Raw genomic sequence first — 22,476 nt, forward strand, 5'->3', positions numbered from 1 at the left:
GGATCTCTGAGTCTCTGAGGCCAGCATGGTCTACAAGAGCTAGTTCCAGGGCAGGCACCCTGTCTTGAAAAAAAAAACAAAAAAAAATTGTTCCCTGAAGCAGTTTACCAATTACCAATTCACCCCTGGTCAAAGTCTGGTTATCATGAATCAATATTGTCCCTCTTCTGTGGTCCTCATTCTCACTCAGCAAAGCAGAGAGGATGATGATGATGGAGACAGGATTTCACATAGCTCAGACTGGTCCTGAACTTTCAATATAGTCAAGGATAACCTTGAATTTATCAACTTGTCTCTGCGTCCCTGAGTGCTGGGAGATAGGGATGTGGCACTGCTCCCACTTTAGGTGGTGCTGGGGATTGAACACAGGTTTGTGCAGGCTAGGCAAGCACTCTACCAGCTGGGTTATCTCTCCAGCCTTAGCGCGCGCGCACACACACACACCGTGTTTGAGAGTTTTGAGATAGGTTCTCTCTATGTAGTACTGACTGTCCTGGAACTCACCACATCAGCCAGGTCAACCTCGAATTCGCTCAGTTCTGCCTGCTTCTGGTTCCCTGGAGTTGGGGATTAAAGGCTCGTGCCACCATGCCTACCTAGCTAGAGTTCTTATTTTGTTGATGACTCTGTCCTCCTGTATTACATGGATTCAGGGTTTGTGCTATGACAACAACGGTTTATTTTCCCACTAATACCAGAAGGCTGCTTCCTGTGGGAAGACATTCAGATGCACTATAAGTGAAGGTTGGGAATCTGAGGGTTCTGGGTCAGGACCCCTCATCCTTTGTGCCGCCTAGGTTGGTCTTGAATTCAATATGTAGCTGAGGATGACCTTTAAAGTTCCGGTCCTCCTGCCTCTAGCTCCCTAGCGTTGTGAACGCACGGACACTTGGTTTATGAGTGTTGGGGATTGAAGCCAGGACTTCTGGGCTTTGCATGCACTCTACCAACTGAGCTACGTCCCCAGACCTGCATTCTTAGCAGTTCCCCTGACCGGAATTTGGAAAAGGCTACATCTTAGGCATTGCCAGGATGAGGATGAAAGTGGATGGGCTTGAATGTTATCGGAGGCAGAGGGAAGTTCAGAATTAGGTTTGGTTTCCAGTCCAGACAGCTAGGCAGATACGGAGATGCTGTTCTTACCACCTTACACTCTGCTCCGTCCAGGCCTTCTAGGGATCTGGCCTGTTAGGCACACAGTTCCCTATGAGCTGTTTCTGTGCCCTCTTTGGAAGGGGATTCTAGGCCAACTGCCAGTCTTCTGTCACTCCTACAGCTATGGCAACCACACACATTCTGAGCTTCAAAGGCTCAGACCCTCTGCACATATTTGCTATTCCCACATTGGAAAATAAGAGGCTGCACAGGCCACCTACAAGATTCTAAGACCACCGTTAGGCAGTGAAGCGAGAGGGTGGAGCCTGGCTCCTGGTTCTCCTTATATCCCTGTGTCCTCTCTGGGTCTTTCCTCCATTAGTGACAAAAGTAGAGGTGGCCCACAGGAGAGAGGGCTGGGAATACTTTTTGTTTACTTCAGGGCAGCCTGCCGGCCAGGAGCTGACTTATGAAAATGAGAATTACAGTGAAGATCGAGCCTTTAAAATGGCCATATGTGGGGCTGGAGAGATGGCTCAGCGGTTAAGAGCATTGCCTGCTCTTCCAAAGGTCCTGAGTTCAATTACCAGCAACCACATGGTGGCTCATAACCATCTGTAATGAGGTCTGGTACCCTCTTCTGGCCTTCAGACACACAGAAAGAATATTGTATACAAAATATATATATATGTGAGCCGGATTGTAGTGGATGCTGAGCCGTCTGGAATGTGAGCTCTGGGCAACTAAGTTAAGGGGCAATTGATTGGTGCAGTGGTTCCAGAGGCGTGCATAGCTAGATAACCGGGAGCCCCCGTGTTAGAGACACTTGCCTTTGGGGACCACATTCTTGTTTATCTTCTATGTCAGGAAGTCATCTCTTGTCAGCATGTAGGGTTGCTTTTTCCTGCCTTCCCTGACCACTGCTGCAGAACTCTCTTTAGCTGCGATAATTTTTAAGACCCTTTTCTGAGTATGGGACCGCTCAGCACAGCTTCCATGTCGCCCAGCACAGAGGAGAGAGGTAAGTGTATCCAACTTGAACTGTGTCTTGCAGCGGCAGGAAGCTCCCGCCCTGCGGTAGGTTAGGGAAGCTGCAGGAGCTCCGGACTTCCGGTCGTCCATCTGAGGCACCAAGAGGGTTCCCAAGATCTCAGGGCAGACACAGGCCAGGATGGCCACGCTGTAATTATCAGCTTAGCGACACAGCCTGGGACAACAGGAGAATCACAAAAACACATTCCCCATCCTTCACTGTAGACACCATGGGTCTACAGCCTCGGAATCCCAGGAGTTGTCAAACAGGAAGCGAGAGCAGCAAGCGGCCCCTTTAAGGCACTCCGCCTCCTCTAATTTTTCTGACCCTCGTCGCCGCCCGTTGCCCCGCCCCCTCGCGCACGCGCACTCCCTCCCGCCTACCGCGCCGCTGCCGCCTAGTACAAGAGCTCGTCTGCTCTCGCGCCCAGGGCGAGTCGACGCGACGCCTGAGCGCCCGGCCCTGTCGCCGCGGCCCCGGCAGGTAAGAGGGTGACCCGGCTCTGTGGGCTCGAGGCTGGCGGCGGCCACGAGGAACCGCAGGCTCCGGGATCCACTACGCCGCACGTGTTCCATGGGCCTCGGGCCGGGCCCGGCGCCGCGTCTGCGGCCGCGCCCCGACCCCACAGCCCCTTGTGGTCGTCAGGGCCTCCTCCCCCCACGCCACCCCCCGCCGCTCCCCCAGACCCTTAGTCGTGCGAGGTCCTCGAAGCCCACCTCGGGCTGGCGTCCCTGGGCGTGGGGTTCACGGTCTCATCGGGGACACCCAGCCAGTATCACCCAGGTTTCCTTGGCCGCTTGGCGCCTCTCTTGTGTTGCCAGCACAACCTTCACCTGAGTTCCCGTCCAAGTTTCTACCAGGCCAGGCCTCTCTCTGGTCAAGCATTTGTAAGCCTTGTCGGGGTCAACTAGGCAGGTGAGCGCATACAGTGATGTGAAGCCGGGGCTACTAGGACCAAGTTATCTAGGAATCCAGAGAGGATGGGTTGGAGCTCTTTGTTGGGTTGACCAACTGCAATTACCGGAGTGACTGAAATATACTGTCTCTCCATATTTGTGCACTCGGTGTCTTGGGTGGCATCCGGGAATCTGCATTTGATTGGAGGGAGAGTGGTGGCTCACTCTAGTATAAAGCTGTGACTGTGACTGTCAAGTTGACCACCTTCTTGTGGGCAGTGGTCACCAGCCCCAAACCACCTGCTGACTGTCCTGTCTAACAGACCTCCCTCTCAGAGCTGCCCTCCCCCTATCCTGCTGGCCTGTAGGCTTAAAACTTGACTCTCTGTCTGGGACTCCAGCTATTGGAATCGGAAATTGATGATTTCTTTTGAGGCAGGCTCCTGTAGATGCTGGCCTCATTCTTAACTGGTTTAAACTCCTGAGCCTCTTGCATCCTGAAAGCTGTGAGGCTGTCTGGCTAAATCCTCCTGCCCCACGGGGTGTTTCTGTGTAGCTCTCAGTTCGTTTTGTAAACCAGGCTGGCCTTGATCTTCCTGTCGGTCTCCCAACTGTGGGCTAATGGATGCTCCACCACACCCAGTCTTTTTTTTTTTTTTTTGGTTTTTCGAGACAGGGTTTCTCCGTAGCTTTTGATTCCTGTCCTGGAACTAGCTCTTGTAGACCAGGCTGACCTCGAACTCACAGAGATCCGCCTGCCTCTGCTTCCCGAGCTCTGGGATTAAAGGCGTGCACCACCACTGCCCGGCTGAAAGGGACTTTCTCTTTTCATTGTTTTCAGCCTCAATTCCTCCTGCTACCATTTTTTTTCAAAATATTCTTTATGTATACAATGTTCTGTCTGCATGTATGTGCTGTCTGCTTGTACACCTACAGACCTGAAGGGCACCAGATCTCATAAATGGTGTGAGCCAACGTGTGGTTGCTGGGAATTGAACTCAGGACCTTTGGAAGAGCAGCCAGTGACTGCATTGTATGGTTCTGTCAATCAGCCTCTGAGCTCATTTTCTTACATCGTCAGTGAACAGTTATGTTATATGAATGAGGCTGTCTTAGTATTAGTGAACTCTAAGATAGGACTCCAACCTTTCATTGGTGTAGTTTGCTTTTAACCACTTAAACCATCTCTCCAGCCCCCTTTGTGGTCAACAAAATTAGTGGTTATGGCCATAGTATGGCCAAATTTCCATTAAGTATAAGTTCCGGGTCAGGCCTGGTGGTTGGTGTATGCCTGTTATACCAACTGTACTCTGAGGCTAAGGCAGGAGGTTTTTTATATCAGGTACATAGCTAAGGCCTGTCTCAAAACTAAAAACACCAAGCAGCTGGTATTTTCTGGGCACTAGAGTTTTATTCCCTGGAGAGACCTATGGGACCTACCCTCCTCCAATCCTTGCACCTGGGCTTGATGGAGTTGGCTGCCAGGTAAAACAGCTTGGCAGCTCCTGTGCCCTGTGTAGTGGGTGTTGTTACTGTTCCTTCCTCTAGGATTGAAGACTTTGAGACAGACATGCTTTTTTGTTTGTTGGGGGGCATTTGTCTTAGTCTTACTAAGTAAGCAAGCGTGAGGTTTCCGGTTTAATTGCAAAGCTAGAATTTACATCATGCTTCTTCCTCACATTGATTGAGGAGTCCACATCCAGCGATGTTTACAAGCATGTCTTAGTTGCTTTTCTTTGAGAGGTGCTGTTCATTGCACAGCCACATGGTGTGCTTTTGTGCGTGGCATTCAGGTGATGGACCTATTGCTGGATGCTGTTAGCTGTTGCAGGGGCTCGCATTTCAGGCAGGTGCTGTCGAGCTGATCAGAGTAATTGTTTTCCTCTGTGCTGCAGCATGCATCTAGTCTGCAGTCTCAACGCTGCTCTGGCTGATCCTCCAGAGGAAACCTGGACAGTAGCCACTCTGGTTTACTCTTGGAGCTCTTATAGTGCGATGTGCACTGAGCCCTTGAGCTCTTAGCATTCTAGAGAGCAGCTTTTGCATTTGCAACCTGTGAGGTCAAAGGAAGCCACTGGGTGCATACTCCCCTGTCTCTACGGTCAGGCTCCTTGGGTACATTTTACAAGCCCCACACTCTTGCACAGAAGGGCCACCTCTTGTCAGAGAGCCTTTTTAAAACTGTCTAAGGTGCTTTGAAGCAAAGCTCACTGGATACAGCAGTGGGGAAGCTTTCTTGAGGGTCAAGTCTTCCTTAGGCTCACAAAGGGGTCAAGCAGGTCACATCACACTGCATCTGAAGCTTCAGCCTTGAGTAGGGTGATAGTTATCCCTGGCGAGAATTGCTGTTTTTTTTTTTATTTGGGGGCATGTTAGGTGAATGCTTTCTCACTGAGTTATTACAGCTCAGTCCCTACAACCTTTTTGTTGTTTTGAGGCGGGGGTTTTTCTGAGTGGTCCTGGCTCTACTAGAACTTGCTCTATCGACCAGTCTGGCCGAAAACTCAGAGATCCACCTGCCTCTTCATCCCAAGTGTTGAGATTAAAGGCATGTGCCACCGTGCCTGGCCAAATTTATTTTATGTGTATGTTTTTGTTTGTTTTGTTTTTTTGCCTGCGTGTATGTCTGCATACCACATGCATGTAGTCCCTACAGAGGCCCAAAGAGGGTGTCAGGTCCTCTGAACTGGACTTAGAGATGGTTTTAAGCCCATAGAATCAAATGCAGGTCCACTGGAGCAGCATCCAGTCCTCTCCCAATAACTTTTTTTTTTTCTGATTTTTTGAGACAGGGTTTTTCTCCATAGCTTTTTGGTTTCTGTCCTGGAACTAGCTCTTGTATACCAGGCTGGCCTCTAACTCATAGAGATCGCCTGCCTCTGCCTCCCGAGTGCTGGGATTAAAGGCGTGCGCCACCACCGCCCGGCTCCCAATAACCTTTCTAAAGAGAGGATTTATTTATAGGCCCTTTACTGTAGAGTACGCTTTAGCTGACAGCCTCTTCCACTGTGACTCCCCTTCACTGTGTCCTGCCCGGTGGGCTCCAGAACAGAGCCATGGCCACAGAGGAGAAGAAGCCAGAGACAGAAGCTGCGAGAGCACAGCCCACCCCTTCCTCCTCAGCCACGCAAAGCAAGGTATGTCCCACAGGGACCACTGGCTGTGCCCAGTGAGGTGTGCTGCCTATATGTTTCTGCCCACACAGCAGTGGTCAAATAGAGCCATGTGCTGGATGTCATCAGATTCCCAGACCTAAGATGGTGGGGCTGGGATTAAACACGAAAGTACAGCTGGTTTTGAGGTGGGGTCTTCCTGTAGGCCTGGTTGGTGAGGAACATAACATGTACACCAGGCTAGTTTTGAACATATACGGATATGCCTGCTTCTGCCTCCCTCTCCCCTTTGTGTGCTGGATTTAATTTAAAGACATGTACCACCACACTTGGCCAAAAAATTACAAATTCTTGGTATGTTGAGGTGGGGACTCCAAAGGAAGTATGGACTTTGTAGAGAAGGATAGGCTCCTGCTGAAAAGTTTGAAGGGTGACATCAGATAAGATTGTAGTCAGTTCTTTTGTGTGAGTTTGAACAGTTAATACTAAATATGCTTTGGGCATCAAGTGAGTTGGTTGGGTGGTGGTAGTTGCCTCTGGCTAAGTTGTACTGTTTCCTATAGCCCACACCTGTTAAGCCAAATTATGCTCTGAAGTTCACCTTGGCTGGCCACACAAAAGCTGTGTCCTCTGTGAAGTTCAGCCCCAATGGGGAGTGGCTGGCAAGTTCATGTGAGTATCCTTCAGCTGAGGAAGGGGTTTGGTGATGGGGGGCATTGACTGTTACTTCTTACTGCTCCCACAAGTTACTGGTCAGCTTGTAATTGCCTATTTATATGCTCTTGCCGCTCACTGTACCATGAGTGGCTCTCTGTGCACACTTACTTCTCTGAGTGACCTAGGCCCTCTGTTTTAGGGGAAATGGTCACAACCTTTTCTTTCATTTTATTTTTGGTTTTTGGAGACACAGCTTCTCTGTAGCTTTGGAGCTTATCCTGGAACTAGCTCTTGTAGGCCAGGCTGGCCTTGAACTCAGAGAGAGGTCCTGCTTCTGCCCCCAGTGGTGGGATTAAAGGCTGGTAGGATTAAAGGCATGTGCTGCCACTGCCCAGCTGTCACAACCTTTTCTTTCTTTCTTTCTTTCTTTCTTTCTTTCTTTCTATTTATTTATTTAGTATACAGTATTCTGCCTGCATGTATGCCTGCAGGCCAGAAGAGGGCGACAGATCTCATTACAGATGGTTGTGAGCCACCATGTGGTTGCTGGGAATTGAACTCAGGACCTTTGGAAGAGCAGGCAGTGCTCTTAACCTCTGAGCCATTTCTCCAGCCCCCTGTCACAACTTTTTCTAACTCCAGCTTCTTTACATTTCTTTCCAGCTGCTGATAAACTCATTAAAATATGGGGAGCATATGACGGAAAGTTCGAGAAAACCATCTCTGGTCACAAACTGGTAGGTTTCCTGTGAGGTGTATTGGTTGCCATGTCTGTTCTGGCATTTTGTAGATCAGGCTGGCCTTGAACTTGGAGGTCTGGCTGTTCTGACCTCCTGAGCTTAGGAATTGCAGGTGTGCACCACCACCTGCCTTGTCAGGCCTGTCTTTAAGACTGATGGGTGCAGGGTTTTATGTAGTTCAGGGAATCAGGCTTGCACTACCACACCTGGCTGACTTATATTTTTAGTGCGAACACTTTAAGCCTCCACAGGTGAATCAGTCTAGGAAGCCTGGCAGAGCTGAGAGTAGTGACCTTTTGCCCTAAGTCAGGTGTCTTATGCTAATACTGGCTGGCTAGAAGATTTCCTGAGGGCATGGTTCATAGATAGGTAATGCTGATTTTTTATTGGTCATTTGGGTTTTGATCCATTAAGTGGTAATCAACTTTTTTTCCTTCCCAAGGGTATATCTGATGTAGCCTGGTCGTCAGATTCTAACCTCCTCGTGTCTGCCTCTGATGATAAAACTCTGAAAATATGGGACGTGAGTTCTGTAAGTGACACTGGTCTTCCCAGGGAGTACCTATAGTTGAGATGAGTTGGATGTGTGCATGGTTGATCTTGGGGAGGTCTTCAGATGTACCGGAAGTCCAAGAATTGTATCTGGGGAAAATATAGCCCCTGGGAATCATTGAGCTTGGTGTGCTCCATTCTAGGGAAAGTGTCTGAAGACCCTGAAGGGCCACAGTAACTATGTCTTCTGCTGCAACTTCAACCCCCAGTCCAACCTCATCGTCTCAGGGTCTGTAAGTGCGTGGGTCTCTCCTGGGGGGGCAGGGAGGGCAGCTGATGTGTCCAGTGTTACATATTGGTGTTCAGGGTGGGGACACGGTTTGAGTCTCAGGGACTACACTGTTGCTGCCCCTCTGTTCCTAGAGTCACTTTAATGTCCTGTCTCATCTTTAGTTTGATGAAAGTGTGAGGATATGGGATGTGAAGACAGGGAAGTGTCTCAAGACTTTGCCTGCCCATTCGGACCCAGTCTCAGCCGTAAGTTCTCCTAGCATCCACTCAGCGGTTCCTCTACGTGGGGTGACCTTATTTACTCACGTGCAGCATCCAGATGACCAGAGGCTAAGACATTGTTTGGCCCTGTGAGCTGTAGTAGGTGGGTGGGGTACAGTGGGGAGCCTCATGGGGAACTTTGTGGGTTGGAAGGTAGATGACCAGGGGTTTTCTTTGTGTAACAGCCCTGACTGTCCTGGAACTCACTCTGTTCTGCAGACTGACCTTGAATTTAGAGATCCTCCTGCTTCTGCCTTCAAGTGTTGGGATTAAAGGCGTGCGCCAGCACCTCCAGGCTAAGTAAAGAGACTTTTGAGTAGAGTAGCTTTAATTAGTGAGTATGGTGGCATCCTAGGGTTTCTATTACTGGGATAAAACCCAGTGACAAAACAACCCTGGAGTGTGTAAGTTTGGGTTACTATTGCTATAATGAAACACCATGACCAAAAGCAGGTTGGGAAGAAAAGGTTTATTTGGCTTGCACTCTAAACATCATAGTCCACCACTGAAGGAAGTTAGGACAGGGACTTAAGCAGGCTGGAATCTTGTTGCAGGAGCTGATGCAGAGGCCACAGAAGAGTGAGTGTTGCTTACTGACTCGCTTTTCTTATCTTGTTCAGCCTGCTTACTCAGAACCCAGGACCACAAGCCTAGGTCCTCCCTCATCAGTCACTAAGAAAGTGCCCTATACAGACTTGCCTACAGCTCAGTGTTACAGAAGCATTTCCTCATTTGAGGCTCCCTCCTCTCTGCCTCTAGGTTGTGTCAAGTTGACAGAAAAATAGTGTGGGGAGCAATTTTTTTTTTTTTGACACAGTTTCTCTATGTAGCTCTTGGCTATAGAACTCACTGTGTAGACCAGACTGGCTTTGGACTCAAAGAGGTCCATCAGCCTCTATGCCTTAGGGTTTCTATTGCTATGAAGAGACACCATGACCAATGCAACTTTTTTTTTTTTTTTTTTTTTTTTTTTTTTGTGGGTAGGGGTTTCCCAACAGGGTTTCTCCATGTAACAGCCCTAGCTGTCCTGGAACTAACTCTTGTAGACCAGGCTGGCCTCAAACTCACAGAGATCTGTCTGCTTTTGCCTCCCGAGTGCTGGGATTAAAGGCGTGCAGCACTGCCTGGCCCAGCTCATCTCTTCTAAGGAAAACATCGAATTGGGCTGGATGACAGGCAGGAAGTATGGCAGCATGCAGGCAGAGTTGGTGCTGGAGAAGAAGCAGAGAACTCTTTATCTGGATAGATAGGCAGTTAGAAGAGAATGACACTGGGCTTGGCTCAAGCATTTGAAACCCCAAAGCCCACCCCCAGTGACACACTTCCTCCAATAAGGAAGGCCATATCTCCTAATATTTGCTGTGTCTCACCTCCAGCAGAGAGTCCTGTTAATTGGTCCAAGGCGGTTCTGGGTACCATGTGCACTTGCTAATTTTCTTCTCCAAGGTGCTACCTGCACATTAGCTGCATGGAATTCAGGTGCCCATATCAACTCCTAACCCCATAATGTCCTGATAGGAACTTGTTTTGGGTATTAAAGAGAGGGATGAATGTGGGTAGTTGGGTTATCTTGAATTAAGGAAGGAGGCCTAAGTGCTCACAGTTATGGTTGAGTGGCTATTTGGGATCTGACATGTACTTATAGCAGTAGAAAGTGACCTCTGGTTCCAGTGCTGTAGAGTGCAGCTTGGTCTGTCAGGTCCATGATGGCAAGAGTCCCTGGAATCTAAAGGTTGCTTGTTTTTCTGCATGCCTGTGAGCCTAGCACTTAGGAAGCATGTCACCACACCAGGCACTGAGAGTTCATCTGTAAAAGCTTTGTCTTCAGCCACACCTGCGGAATACTCTGTGAAAGTTACAGAAATTCTGGAGATGTAGGCCACTTAGATGTTTGCCCAACCTACACCAGTCTTTGGGTTTTGTCACCATATGACATAAGTACAGGCATAGTGATATACACCTGTAATCCCAGCACTTTGGCAGAAGCAGAAAGATTAAGGGATAAAAGTTACAGCTACATAGTGAATTCAGAGTCAACTGCTGTTACCTAAGGTCCCATAGTGGTCTGAGTCTCATGGCTGGTCTGTCCCACTGAGCATCTGGAGTGGCAGTGATCTGGGTATCAGGACTCAGGCTTAGTGAGTGAGTACCACAGCACCTGGGGACTACTCAAGACACTGACTTCTTCAAAGTCTTGCTTTTTGCTAGTGGGAAAAGGTCTGTCCCGTCACCCCCTCCCACCCCCACCCCCCTTGTATTGACCTTGTTGGGTGCGCAAAGGGAAGGTGTGTGTTAAGTTCTGTGGGTAGGATGCTGTTGGAATCCAGAGCCACATGCTACTGATTAGGAAGTCAGCTGCTTTTCCTCTCATTTGTAGGTTCATTTTAACCGTGATGGATCGTTGATCGTATCTAGTAGCTACGATGGCCTCTGGTAAGTGAGAGTCTTCACTAGTGAACAAATGTGTATGGCCTGTTGTGCTGTTGTTCCAGCTCTGGTATAGCAAAAAGAGAAGGGACATGTGCCTCACCTGTGCCCCTCTGGTTGTAGGTCATTGCAGACATGTGTTATAGAGTCCAAGGGGTGAAAAGCTGTAAAAGGAGGTGGTGGAGGTGATGGCTGAGAGGCGAGACCACCCAGGGCGAGGTTGAGAACTGAGAGCTCTTTCCATACCCCTGTGTGAGTGCCCTTCCAAAGTTGTAGAAAGATAGTAAAGGGGTCAATCCTTTTGGTAAGTGCAGTGGCCCTGTCCACAGAACCCATGAATTCTGGGCAGGTGAGTCAACCAGGTCCCGTTGTGGAAGAGAGAAGCCAGGGGTGTGGTCTGCAGAGCTTATAACAGAGCATGCCATTGTCGATCTGACTGCTAGGTAGAAGTTCTCAGGGTCCTTTGAGGACAAGGGGAGTGTAGGGCACAGGAGGCAGACTTGAGAGTACAGTGCTGGGAGATCACTGCTGATGTTCTGTGTTGAGCAGTGATGGGGCTGATAGAGAATGAGGTGAGTGAAGCACAGAGTTGGTTTATGGCAGGGGTGATGGGCTCGTTGCACACCTCACTAAAGGCCATCTATGACTTTGAGGCTAAAAGACCTTGGATGCATTTAAATATACCTAAAATTAGAGATACTTAAAAGGAAGTGTTTGAGCAGGGCAGGTGACTGGAATCTCCACAGCAAAATCCCAAGAACTGATTTGAAGGATAGGACAGGGAAGAGTGGCCTGGAGTGAACCAAAGGAGCTAGAAACTTCTGTGCCCCAAGCAGAGCTATGACCAAAAGGCAGAGAGTAAAATCTAAACATAACAGAAGGTGACTTAAATTTTTACTTATTTTTTTGTGGTGCTGCAGGTGGAACCAAGCTTTGCAGTTGCTTAGTTGGAACTTTGCCACTTTGAACAGGCCAGGCTGGGACTTAGTGAAGCCCATTGGCAATATTATTTGTTTACTGGACATATATAGAGTGATGTGAACTAAACATTTTCTTTTACTTTGGGGGTGGCACAAACTTTACCAAAAAGATAGTTCTCACAAAAGAAAGATAAAGCCCTTAAAGCTATTTCATTTCTGCCAGTCTGTGTTTACTGTGCTGTCTCTGTTATAGGCAGAGTGGCCCCAAGAGACTTAAGGTAGAAGTACACTTGAAACTTGAATTTTCGAGAATGAGTCCAGTACATGGGAGGTTGGGGAAATGGTAACAGGAGAACCACAGGTCTGTGAGAGTGGGTTGGCTGAATTCCCAGACGCCAGTCTGCAACCAGCACACAGCCCCATCGTGGGACTGGATATGCTGATGGGCAATGACTACCTGAGCTCTGGCTCTTGTTTGGCATGGTGCACCTGACTCTGCCCAGGTGGTTATAGCATTTGGGGCCGTGGTTACCTACCTGGGTGTGCGCACAAAGACTCCCGACCTCCTGGGACTCTGTACTTGTCACCAGTAAAAGCCATAATCCACTTGAGACCTCTCTTCTGTTTGCCACAAGAATAACATCAGGTGGCAGAGATGATAGAGAGAAGTCTGGGGCACAGAGCTTGCACCCCCAAGTGTCCTGCCCTCCTAGCACCCGTGTATGTTGACCACCCTGTGGTGCTTAGACAATAGGCTTCAGACCATGTGGAGACTTGGGTTTAAGGAACTTTCCAAAAAGTTAGAAACAGTTTATTGAAGAAGCTGGCAGGAAGGAGCTTGGGAAGTTAAAGGAGATAGAGCATACACTCATCCCAGCACTCTGGGGACAGATGCTGGCACAGTTCATAATTTGAAGACAGCCAGGGCTTTATGCTGAGACCCTGTCAGAAAGGAAGACAGAAATAGGAATCAGTATGTAAGGCATGTTTGATAGGTAAAGGTAAACAATAGGGGGTGGTGTCTGAGCCCAGAGAAGACTGGAGGACTAGCAGTGCACTGCACTTGACCCCGCTTTTCCTAGGTAGACTCCACCCTAAAGAGCCGGAGGAAGTGATTAATAGAGTATTCTTGGGGTCCTGGGACCTTAAAATTAATTAGTTTATTAGAGACAGGGTCCCATTTTGTAGCTCTGGGACTCAAATGCAGAACTCACAAGTAAAAACAAATTTAAAAACAGAAACAAAAAGTCACTCATACCGTCGGTCCTTTTCCCCTTGTCGTCCTTGCTTGTCACTGGGAAGTATAGTAAGCATCAATACTTGCCAGTTGTCCCTTAGCCAGTAAGTGACAGACCAGGATCCTGCTTCTGAGTCAGCTGCATTGCCTTTGGAACCTCAGCAGCACCTGTTCTCTGAGATTTAGGATCATGCATTGGCCTGGATTTAAGGTGATCTGCCTGGAGTTAACCAGGTAGATCATGGTAAAGATCTCTGTAGACAATTAAATGCTAAGATGTTTAGCAATGCTTTGATAGGAGAGGGGAGGAGCATGGAGATTGAGACTGAGCGCACACCCTGGGGAGTTCAGGGTAGCATCAGAAGTCACCATCAGTCACTCAGCCTCTGCCAGTAAGCAGTTAGTTGGGTTTCAGTCCCTAAGGGTGTTTTTGCTATTGTACAAAAGTGAATTTAAAAGAGGCCAGCAGGTGGTACAGCCTTTAAGCCTTTAATCCTGGCACTGGGAAGGCAGATCTTTGTGAGTTCAAGGCCAGCTAGAGCTACCTAGACTGTCTCAAAAAAAGCAAACAAACAAAAACCCACAGAGGGTTCCAGTTTTGGCATCTTATGTCTGTCTCCTCAGCATGAGAATCACAAGTAAAATGGAGCCTGCAGAGACTGGTCACTGGGCATGTGCAGAGAGGAAGAAAGGGCTGTTGCTTTTGGACCAGACAAGCTTGTTCCAAGAGTGGAAACTTTGGGAGCTGTGGAGAGGCTGGTATTGGGGAGGAGTTTTTCAAGACGTGGTTTCTCTGTGTAGCCCTGACCCGGAATTCATTCTGTAGAGCAGACTGCCTCTACCTCCAGAGTACTAAGGCTTGTACCACCACTTCCTGGCTTTCTTTTTTTTTTTCTTAAGATTTTTATTTATTGGGGCTGAAGAGATGGCTCATCGGTTAAGAGCACTGGCTAACCAAGCAGTGGTGGCACACTCATTTAATCCCAGCACTTGGGAGACAGAGGCAGGTGAATCTCTGAGTTCGAGGCCAACCTGGTGTATATACTGGGTTCCAGGACAGCCAAGGCTACATGGAGAAACTGTCTAGAAAAACTTTTTAAAAAATTATTTATTATGTGTACAGTGTTCTACTTGCATGTATCCCTGCAGGATAGAAGAGAGCACAAAATCTCATTATAGATGGTTGTGAACCACTATGTGTTTGCTGGGAATTGAACTCAGGACATCACTCCAGTCTCCAGTCTTTTTTCTTTTCTTTTGAGATAGGGTTTTTCTCTGTAATCCTGCCTAGAGGACAGGTATCCTTTATGCTAGATTGGGAGACAGTCTGCAACAGTGGAGCCTGCCCGTGTATGCATACGTAGTTTTTACTCAGTCTCTAAAGACAGAGTAATTGTTAAAGCTGTGGATTCAGTACGGTGCTACGGGAACTGGGAGAAATGCCCTCCCAGAGTTCAGTGGGATTGGTGACAGCACTCACTCAATCTGCGTCCTTACCTATGTTCTTGCTTGACAGCCGCATCTGGGACACTGCCTCTGGCCAGTGCCTGAAGACGCTCATCGGTGAGTGCTCTGGTCTGTCTGGTAGGGGTTATGGAGGTGGGTGGATGTGGGTAGGGATAGCTTTCCCCAGACCTACCATGTCCTAGTGGACCTTACAGGAGTATCTGTTTTCAAGAAGTCATCTTTCCCTTCTGTCCTGGCCTCCTCACACTCATGGTGTGATGGTGTGTCCACCTTGCCCTCCTTCCTGACTAATAAAGCTGCCTGTGGAACCCCCCTCCCCCCAATCTCCTGCTCATATGAGGTCCTTGGAGTACTTAACATTGTAGAATAGTGTCCTTTGTAGGTGTTTGGGGCCCTGTATTCTCCACCATGTGTATCAGCCTGCCCCTGGCCCCTTCCTTCCTGCAGTTGGGGATACGTACTCACCTACTGGGGTACTGTAGTGGGGGAGGGGGCAGAGTGTCAGAAGCAGGACTTCACGGGTGGGGTATCGGAAGGGTGTTACTTGGCCCTGCTGGAGTTCAGAGCTTTCAGTTAGCGATGTGAAGGTTTGGCAAGACATTCTTTGTGGGTTGATAGGCTTTTGTGGTGAGTTGCTACCTCCCTGGGGCTCTTAGAAAAACTAGTGTGTTGGAATGATGTGCAGTAGGCAGGTACACATCCAGTTCAGGTGCAGCCATTATAGGCAGCTCAAAGAGGTTGCCATGGGGTGGGGAATGCTAGAGTTACTATACTCACTTAAGTTCAGCCTTTGTCTACGGAATAGTCAAATTCTGTTTGGTTTTATGGGGTTGTGCTGTGTTTTTGTTTATTGTGTGTGTATAACAGGATCTCAACTGTGTAGCTCTGGCTGGCCTGGAACTTGCTTTGTAGTCCAAGCTGGTTATGAAATCATAGAGATCCACCTGTTTCTGGAGTGCTGAGGTTAAAGGTGTGCAATGCTATGCCAGAAAATTCTGTGTTTTTTTTTCTTTTAAACATATTATGTGCCCACAAACCAACCCCCCCAGTACACACATGCAACATGGTGTGTTTCTGTATGTGTCAACACACGTGTAGAGGTCAAAGACAACTTTCAGGAGTTAGAGCTCTTTTCCTATTGTGGGTTCTGAGCTCTTTAAGTTGTCAGGCCTGTGCATGTAGTAAGTGCACGAGCCATCTCACCAGCCCTGGGGCTTGTTTGTTTAATTATTTTATGTCTCAACTACAGCTCCCTTCTTCCTCACCCCCAACCCCCAATCCCCTTCTCTTACTCTCCATCCAGGAAGGGGCAGGTCTCCTGTGAATATCAAGTTGTAGTAAGACTGAGCACTTCCCCATGTCTTGACAGCCGGGGTTTTGAGATTTGTGGAATGCTTTGTTTTCTATCAGTTGTTGGCTAAACTTTGGTCACCTAGAGACAACCAGGTGCAGGACCAGGATTTAAATTTGGACAGGCAATGGGAAGTAAGCCCTAGACTAAGGTGGAAATAAGCCCTAGAATAAGGGAGGCAGGCCTATTTGGCCCAAGGTCTGTTTCTTTTCCCCATGTCTTCAGGTTTAGCAACTGATTGTTTTCTTTGGGGAGTTTGGGAGGGAGTTGGCGTTTCAAAACAGTTTTTCTATGTAGTTCTGGAACTTACTCTATAGACCAGGCTGGCCTTGAAACAAAGAGATCCTCCTGCCTCTGCCTTTCAGTGCTGGGATTAAATGCTTGTACCACCACCACTTGGTTAGAAATGAAGATTATGATTAGGGCTTGCTCAACACAAGTCAGTAATGTTTCTCCAGGGATCTGTTTTAGAGGTGACCTGGGTAAGGAGCACAGATAACTGTTCCATGTCAACTGACATTGAATTATTGGCCTTATGTGACCTCAGCTGGCCTCACTCTCTTGTGTCCCTTTCAGTGTTTGTGATCAGTCCCAAGGAAAAGAGTTCCCCGCGAACCCCCAGTGGTAATGTGTGTGTCAGGATGCACCAGTCTTTGTATGCACACTTAGGGCCTGGTAGACTTGGTAGGCTTCCTTGGCTGGCCAGGTAGACCCACTCCAAGACACACCCTTCTCACCCAGGCGAGGGGCAGATACCTGAGGGTCCACTCTGGAGGAGGATATGGTATTTATTCCTGTGCCCTGGAAAGCAGCTTTTATGTGAGCAATTTCTAGAAGACCTTTAGCAGTGCAGCAGCCCACCCGCACCCCTCTCCAAATGCTGAGACTAAAGTCAGCAGGCAGAGGCATGACCATAAAGAATGGGAATGTGTCTGTAGGAGTATCCTAGGCCAAGCAGCTCTCTCCAGGGGATCAGTTGTTCGGAGCTTTGGGCCTCCTTTCACAAGTGGTGAAACCTTGTATTGGCAGGGCACTGGGGTGAAGACTTAGAATGATCAAGGAAGATGTTGGGAGATGGAATATCAGGCTGTTGGAGGGTAATGGTGACAGTACAGGTGGCAGGGGCCTTACACAGATGTCCTGCATGGGTGACAGGGAGCTGTCCTGCCTTTCTACTCTGCCAAGAGTCAACCTATCTTTGTTCTGCGTAGATGATGACAATCCTCCAGTGTCCTTCGTGAAATTCTCTCCAAATGGCAAATATATCCTGGCTGCAACTTTGGACAAGTGAGTGCTTTGACAGCCTTCATTGGTGGGTTACTCTCCTGTTCTGTTGCCTTCTCCCAATAGCTTAGTTGAGGTGTTTTACATTTGTGCATTAGAGCTTAGCCCTGGACAGTAGGCTGAGGGGCTAAAGAAAGGCTGGCTGTCTACCCCAGCTAGTTCTAGTATGAGAAGGATTTGAAGCCTAGGCTGTTTGTGTAAGGCAAGCCAAAGATTACCTCCACAGAGGTGAGGTAGGACAGGTGACATCTGAAGACCTTCATGGGCCTCTGAGCTCCTTGACTTTTGGTTTGTTTGCTTTCACACATGCTAGGCTGGCTTTAAGCCAGTTCTCAGTCTCTGAGCACCTTCATGTATACAGCAGAATCTCACTGTCATACATGCACATGCTGACCCCCATCTAGGTGCTCATTGTGTGTCTAGCTGGCACACTGTATAAGGTCTTAAAGAAACCGTACCAGATCATCCCTCTTGAGCTGCCTGCTTGGCATTATCCTGGTTAGCCTACCACTTTTCCCATGGTCAGCAAGAACGTTCATCCCAAGGACGAGCAGAAGATGCTTCCCTTGAAGTTTGTCCTGGATGGTTCTGGAGCGTGCATTTTCCACATTCTACTTGTGGCTAACCACTGGTTTTGAGAAGAACAGCCAGCAACAGCTTTTCTTTAGTCTGTCTCTGAACTACAAGTACTGTAGGCTTTTTTTGTGCCATGGAGTGGTTGAACCTGATGGGCTGAAGGATCCTCTATCCTGACACCCGTGGTTGTTGAGAAATGATGGTATCAGAGGCGGAGCATGGCCAAAGATAGGCTGCCCCTCACTCGTACTCTCTCTTTCAGCACGCTGAAGCTCTGGGACTACAGCAAGGGAAAGGTAAGCTTCAGGCACGCGGCTGGCCTGGGGCCATCTGCATGCCAGCCCCAGGTAACAAGTGGTGGTGGTGGTGGGGGGGGTGCATCAGACCCAGGAGTTGAAGCAGGAGAGACTAAGAGCCATCTTCTTTTGATAAGCAAGTTTGGTATAACTCCCTTTAAAGACATGTTTTATGAATGGCTAGCCTGCAGGTCAAAGTTTGAGTCTACGGACTCTCTTGTATGTATCTAGAGTATTTTCGGCAGTGGTCAGATGTGTGTGCCCAGAACTTGGAATCCTGGAATGAAAGAGAAACACAGGTGCTAACAATGCACACCCACCTTTTCAGTGCTTGAAGACATACACAGGCCACAAGAACGAGAAGTACTGCATATTTGCCAACTTTTCTGTGACAGGTGGGAAGGTGAGTCTTCCACCGAGCTGCCGTCACCCTGCCAGCTCTCTCCTGAGAGGCCACCCATCACAGGTGGCTTCATGTTTTTGGGAAGCTTCCTTGAGGCTGGGGAATAAACCCAAACATGCCCTTCTGTGTGGACCTGTGGTGTCTTACACTTGAATCCGGTTGAAGATCTAAGAGCAAGTGGTGACTGGATAGAAACTCATGGGGGTGTGGGAGGGGGGTGTGGCATGGGAGGCAGTTGACATGTCCCCAAGTTGTGGGAACAAGAGGTCAGAGTGGTGCCAGGCAGCTTGCTTGTTGCTACCACCTAGTCAGCACATAACTTCCCGGTGTCTTGCCTGTTGTCACTGACTGCCTGCTGTGCTGCTGCAGTGGATCGTGTCTGGTTCTGAAGATAACCTGGTGTATATCTGGAACCTGCAGACCAAGGAGATTGTGCAGAAGTTGCAGGGTCACACAGGTGGGCAGTCCTTTGGGGATAGACCACACGGGGTGAAGCCACCCAGGGGAGCTGCTTGAGTCCTCCAATTGCTTGGTTGTCTCTGGGATTTAGGGACACACAGGCAGGCATTGCTACTCTGTTCTGCCTGCCATCCCAGCCCTGAGGCCTGACATAGCATGTCTTGGAAGTGGCATCAAGGGCTCTTGTCTGGGGTTCTGGGCTCAGTTGTTTATAGATGTTGACTAAGACCGAGGCCTCCGGGAGTATAGCTTGTTTTCCTCATTGGAGACCATGCATCTGGGACCCAAAGGTGAATATGGGAAGTGTCTAACATATATGGTGAGCTGCATTTCCTGGAGGTTCCAGCCTCTTTCAGAGATGCTGGTTTCCATTTCCCAAGCAGAGCTCAGCCTTGAGTGAGGCCAACACCTGATTCTGAGGTGTAGCTATGGGTTGACCTCGTTCTAGTTAGTTGTTCTTGCCTGCCCACTTTCTGTGTGAGGGCAAGGATATCGTGCCCCTTTGCAGCTTTGAGGAGGGGGTGCCTCTTTGTGATAGAGCAGTTGCCTTCAACTGGAAGTGAGTTGGTTACATTTGCTGTGGTTCCTGAGCACCCAGGAAACAGGCGGAGTTAGTGAACGTCACGTGCCATCTCATTAATGCCAGTAGCCCAGCCCAGCCCAGCCCAGGTGTATGGTTACTTCTTGCTTAGGGGGAGCAACTGGATACAAGTTGTGTTGGGTGGTAGGAGGCAGTGGGAGTAGTGTGAGACCAGTGTGGAGAGCCTGTAGACATACCGTATGAGGACCCTGCTGGACAGCCAGCAGACGGAGGCTGTGGTGCTTAGTACTATTTCTGACATTCTAACCCTCCCCTGGCTCTTTCAGATGTTGTGATTTCCACGGCTTGTCATCCGACAGAGAACATCATTGCCTCGGCAGCACTAGAGAATGACAAAACCATCAAACTGTGGAAGAGTGACTGCTAAGTCTTGGCTCCACAAGAGACTTCAGGAAGCCACCCGGATTGGCAAGAAACGCATGGGGGGCAGAGGTGTGGGGCCAGACTGGGGCAACAGGCCTGGTGCGCCTCCTCTCTGAAGATGTCGGGTCAGGGGAGTGCACACTACCGAGTCTTGATAGCCACTGTGACATTTCTTGCCAATTCTGTCCCTGTCTAGGGAGTTCATGGTCTGTTCTGTGCCCAGAGGCCGCAAATTTTTAATTTTTTATTACAAGAGTGAGTTCAACTCATCATGGGTTGTTTTTTCCCAATAATTGTTCTGTATCTTTTTGGTATTGTATTGTCCAGTGCACACACTGGAGCAGGACCTACAGCCCCACTCCCGCTCCCTACCTCCAGCCTTGGCCTGCTTGTTCATGTTCCCTGCCTGTAATAGTACCCAGTGTGTTTCCAGGAATTTCTGGAAACAGAAAGGTTCTAAGTTGTATCTGTGTCAAGTTCCTTTGTATTTTTGGAGTTCATAGGTCAACACTGACCTCTCAGTGGTTGCACAGTGTCCCCTTGTCTTTCTGGTGTCACTCAGTAAGCTATACACTGTAATAAAAGGTGGGTTTGAACCCTCTGTGACCCTGAGTTCTGACAGGATGGAAGGTCATCCCATCCATACCTGGCTTTTAGGGCAGGGGTTGGAAAGGTCTCTGGGAAGATGGATCCTTGCTGTGCCTCTTTCCTAATTGCTGCTGTGGGCACTGACTGTTTTTAGAAGAGGACCTTCAGTTGAGAAAGAGTGAAACTCTTGGACAGACTTCCTGGTCCTCTCCATTCATTTTGCTTGCGGCTCAGAGTCATCTGTGTAGGAGAGAGGTGTTCAATGTGGTACTTATCCCAGCAGGTACAGCCTCCTGCCTTGGCTTCTAAACTACCACCAGCCTCTCTTAGTCCCTGCCCCAAATGGATCCTCTGTCCTGGCTTTTGTGTGACCAGGACTGGGAAGAGGTGATGGCCAGACTCAGAGCTGCACAGTAGTTTTACAACTTCTGGCCATACCCAGAATGGCCTGCCATGGAACAGTGCAGAGGTTCTATGGATATTTCTGGTCCACATAGATGGGTCAGGCTGATGGACACAGGCACAGGCTGCAGAGAGGTTCTGGGTTTGTTGTGGCTGCCGCAGCCTGCTATGGAACCAGGTCATCTTGGTCTGTGGCTGCTGACATGGGTTCTGGCATCTGTTGGATAGATGTGCCTGGGTTCTGGTCAGCATTGAGGGCATGTTGCTGTGGGGTTTCTGGAGGGGTGTTAAGGTCCTTCCAGCTGTGGCCTGGTGTGCGGCTTCCTCCTAAGGGAGGGAGCTTGCTTGCCATGCTGAGCGCAGTATCCCCAAGTATAGTTTATTTTTTCTACAGTTGAACTCTGTTGTAGATTTATGTAAAAATACATTCTCTTTTTGAAAATAAAGGTTTTCATGTCTTGTAATTTTGTCCCGTATAACTTTTTTCTAAAGATTCATCTTGCATACATAGTTGTGTTGTTGCATGTTGGAGGTCAGAGGACATAACCTATCGTTCTCTTCTCCCACCATATGTGTCCTGGGATAGGACTCTTCACCAGGCTTGGTGGCAAGTCTTTACCAGTTGAGTCACTTTGCTGTGTAGAACAAGCTGGCCTTGAACTCAGATCTGCCTGCTTCTGCCTCCTGAGTGCCAGGATTAAAGGTGTGTGCCAACACTGCCCAGCTCACTTTGATGAATTTCTTAGCCCTTAATTTCTTAAGAATATAATTTCTGGGGCTGGCAAGATGGCTTGGGGGTTAAGAACACTGGCTGCTCTTCCAGAGGACCCGAGTTCAATTCTCAGCATCCACATGGCAGGTTACAGTCTGTAATTCCTGTTCCAGGATATCCAATGCCCTCACACAGGCATACATGCAGGCAAAACAGCAATGTACATAAAATACAAATAAATTATAAAAAAAATATAATTTTTTATAAGAACATAAGAATTCTTCTGTAAGAACTTCTTAGCCCTGTGAGTCATTACCTCCACATTTAATGAGATCTGGTATCTTCTGGTTTGCAGGCAGAACTCTAATCCTTTTAAAAAAAAAAAATCCTAATCACAGGCATTGTCACAAGATTGTCTGGATTATAGTTCATTTCAGATATAGTCAAGTTAGCAACCAGGAATAGCCATCACAATCAACCTCATGTCAACTTGACCACAAGCACTTTATATATTTAACCAGGTCATAATTGCACCTAATGATATAACTATCCCTCATTCTACCGTGAGCACATTCTTAATTTAGAATAGTGGTCATGCCCTTTGGGGGATATTTTACTTTCTTTTTTTTTTTTTTTTTTTTTTTTTGGTTTTTTGAGACAGGGTTTCTCTGTGGTTTTGGAGCCTGTCCTGGAACTAGCTCTTGTAGACCAGGCTGGTATTTTACTTTCTTAAACTTAGATGTGGTAACCATCTTAATTGATGTTGCAACATACAAGGAAATTGAAAGAAAATAAAATATTCTTTTAAAAAA

At 48.3% G+C, this 22,476-nt stretch overlaps 1 protein-coding gene across 2 annotated transcripts; it reads left to right on the forward strand.

Annotated features, from left to right (window-relative positions):
* Positions 1-2,493: 2,493 nt before the first annotated feature.
* Wdr5 (WD repeat domain 5) lies at positions 2,494-21,416 on the forward strand. Of its 2 annotated transcripts, none has more exons than XM_041675191.1 (14): positions 2,494-2,611; positions 5,989-6,161; positions 6,701-6,809; positions 7,458-7,531; positions 7,977-8,066; positions 8,230-8,319; positions 8,480-8,563; positions 10,956-11,011; positions 14,679-14,725; positions 17,192-17,267; positions 18,103-18,136; positions 18,465-18,539; positions 18,909-18,996; positions 19,866-21,416. In XM_041675191.1, exons 2-14 carry the CDS (start codon positions 6,081-6,083, stop codon positions 19,964-19,966), a joined length of 1,005 nt encoding a protein of 334 aa, XP_041531125.1. In that variant the 5' UTR covers positions 2,494-2,611; positions 5,989-6,080; the 3' UTR covers positions 19,967-21,416. The 2 variants fall into 2 exon arrangements, with proteins under 2 accessions (XP_041531125.1, XP_041531126.1); XM_041675192.1 differs by having other exon boundaries at positions 2,519-2,611; positions 6,072-6,161.
* Positions 21,417-22,476: the final 1,060 nt, after the last annotated feature.

This window comes from Microtus oregoni, unplaced genomic scaffold (genome assembly GCF_018167655.1).
Source record: "Microtus oregoni isolate MIOR12 unplaced genomic scaffold, Mior012 000025F_ref0000491, whole genome shotgun sequence".
NCBI classification, from domain to species: Eukaryota; Metazoa; Chordata; class Mammalia; order Rodentia; family Cricetidae; genus Microtus; species Microtus oregoni.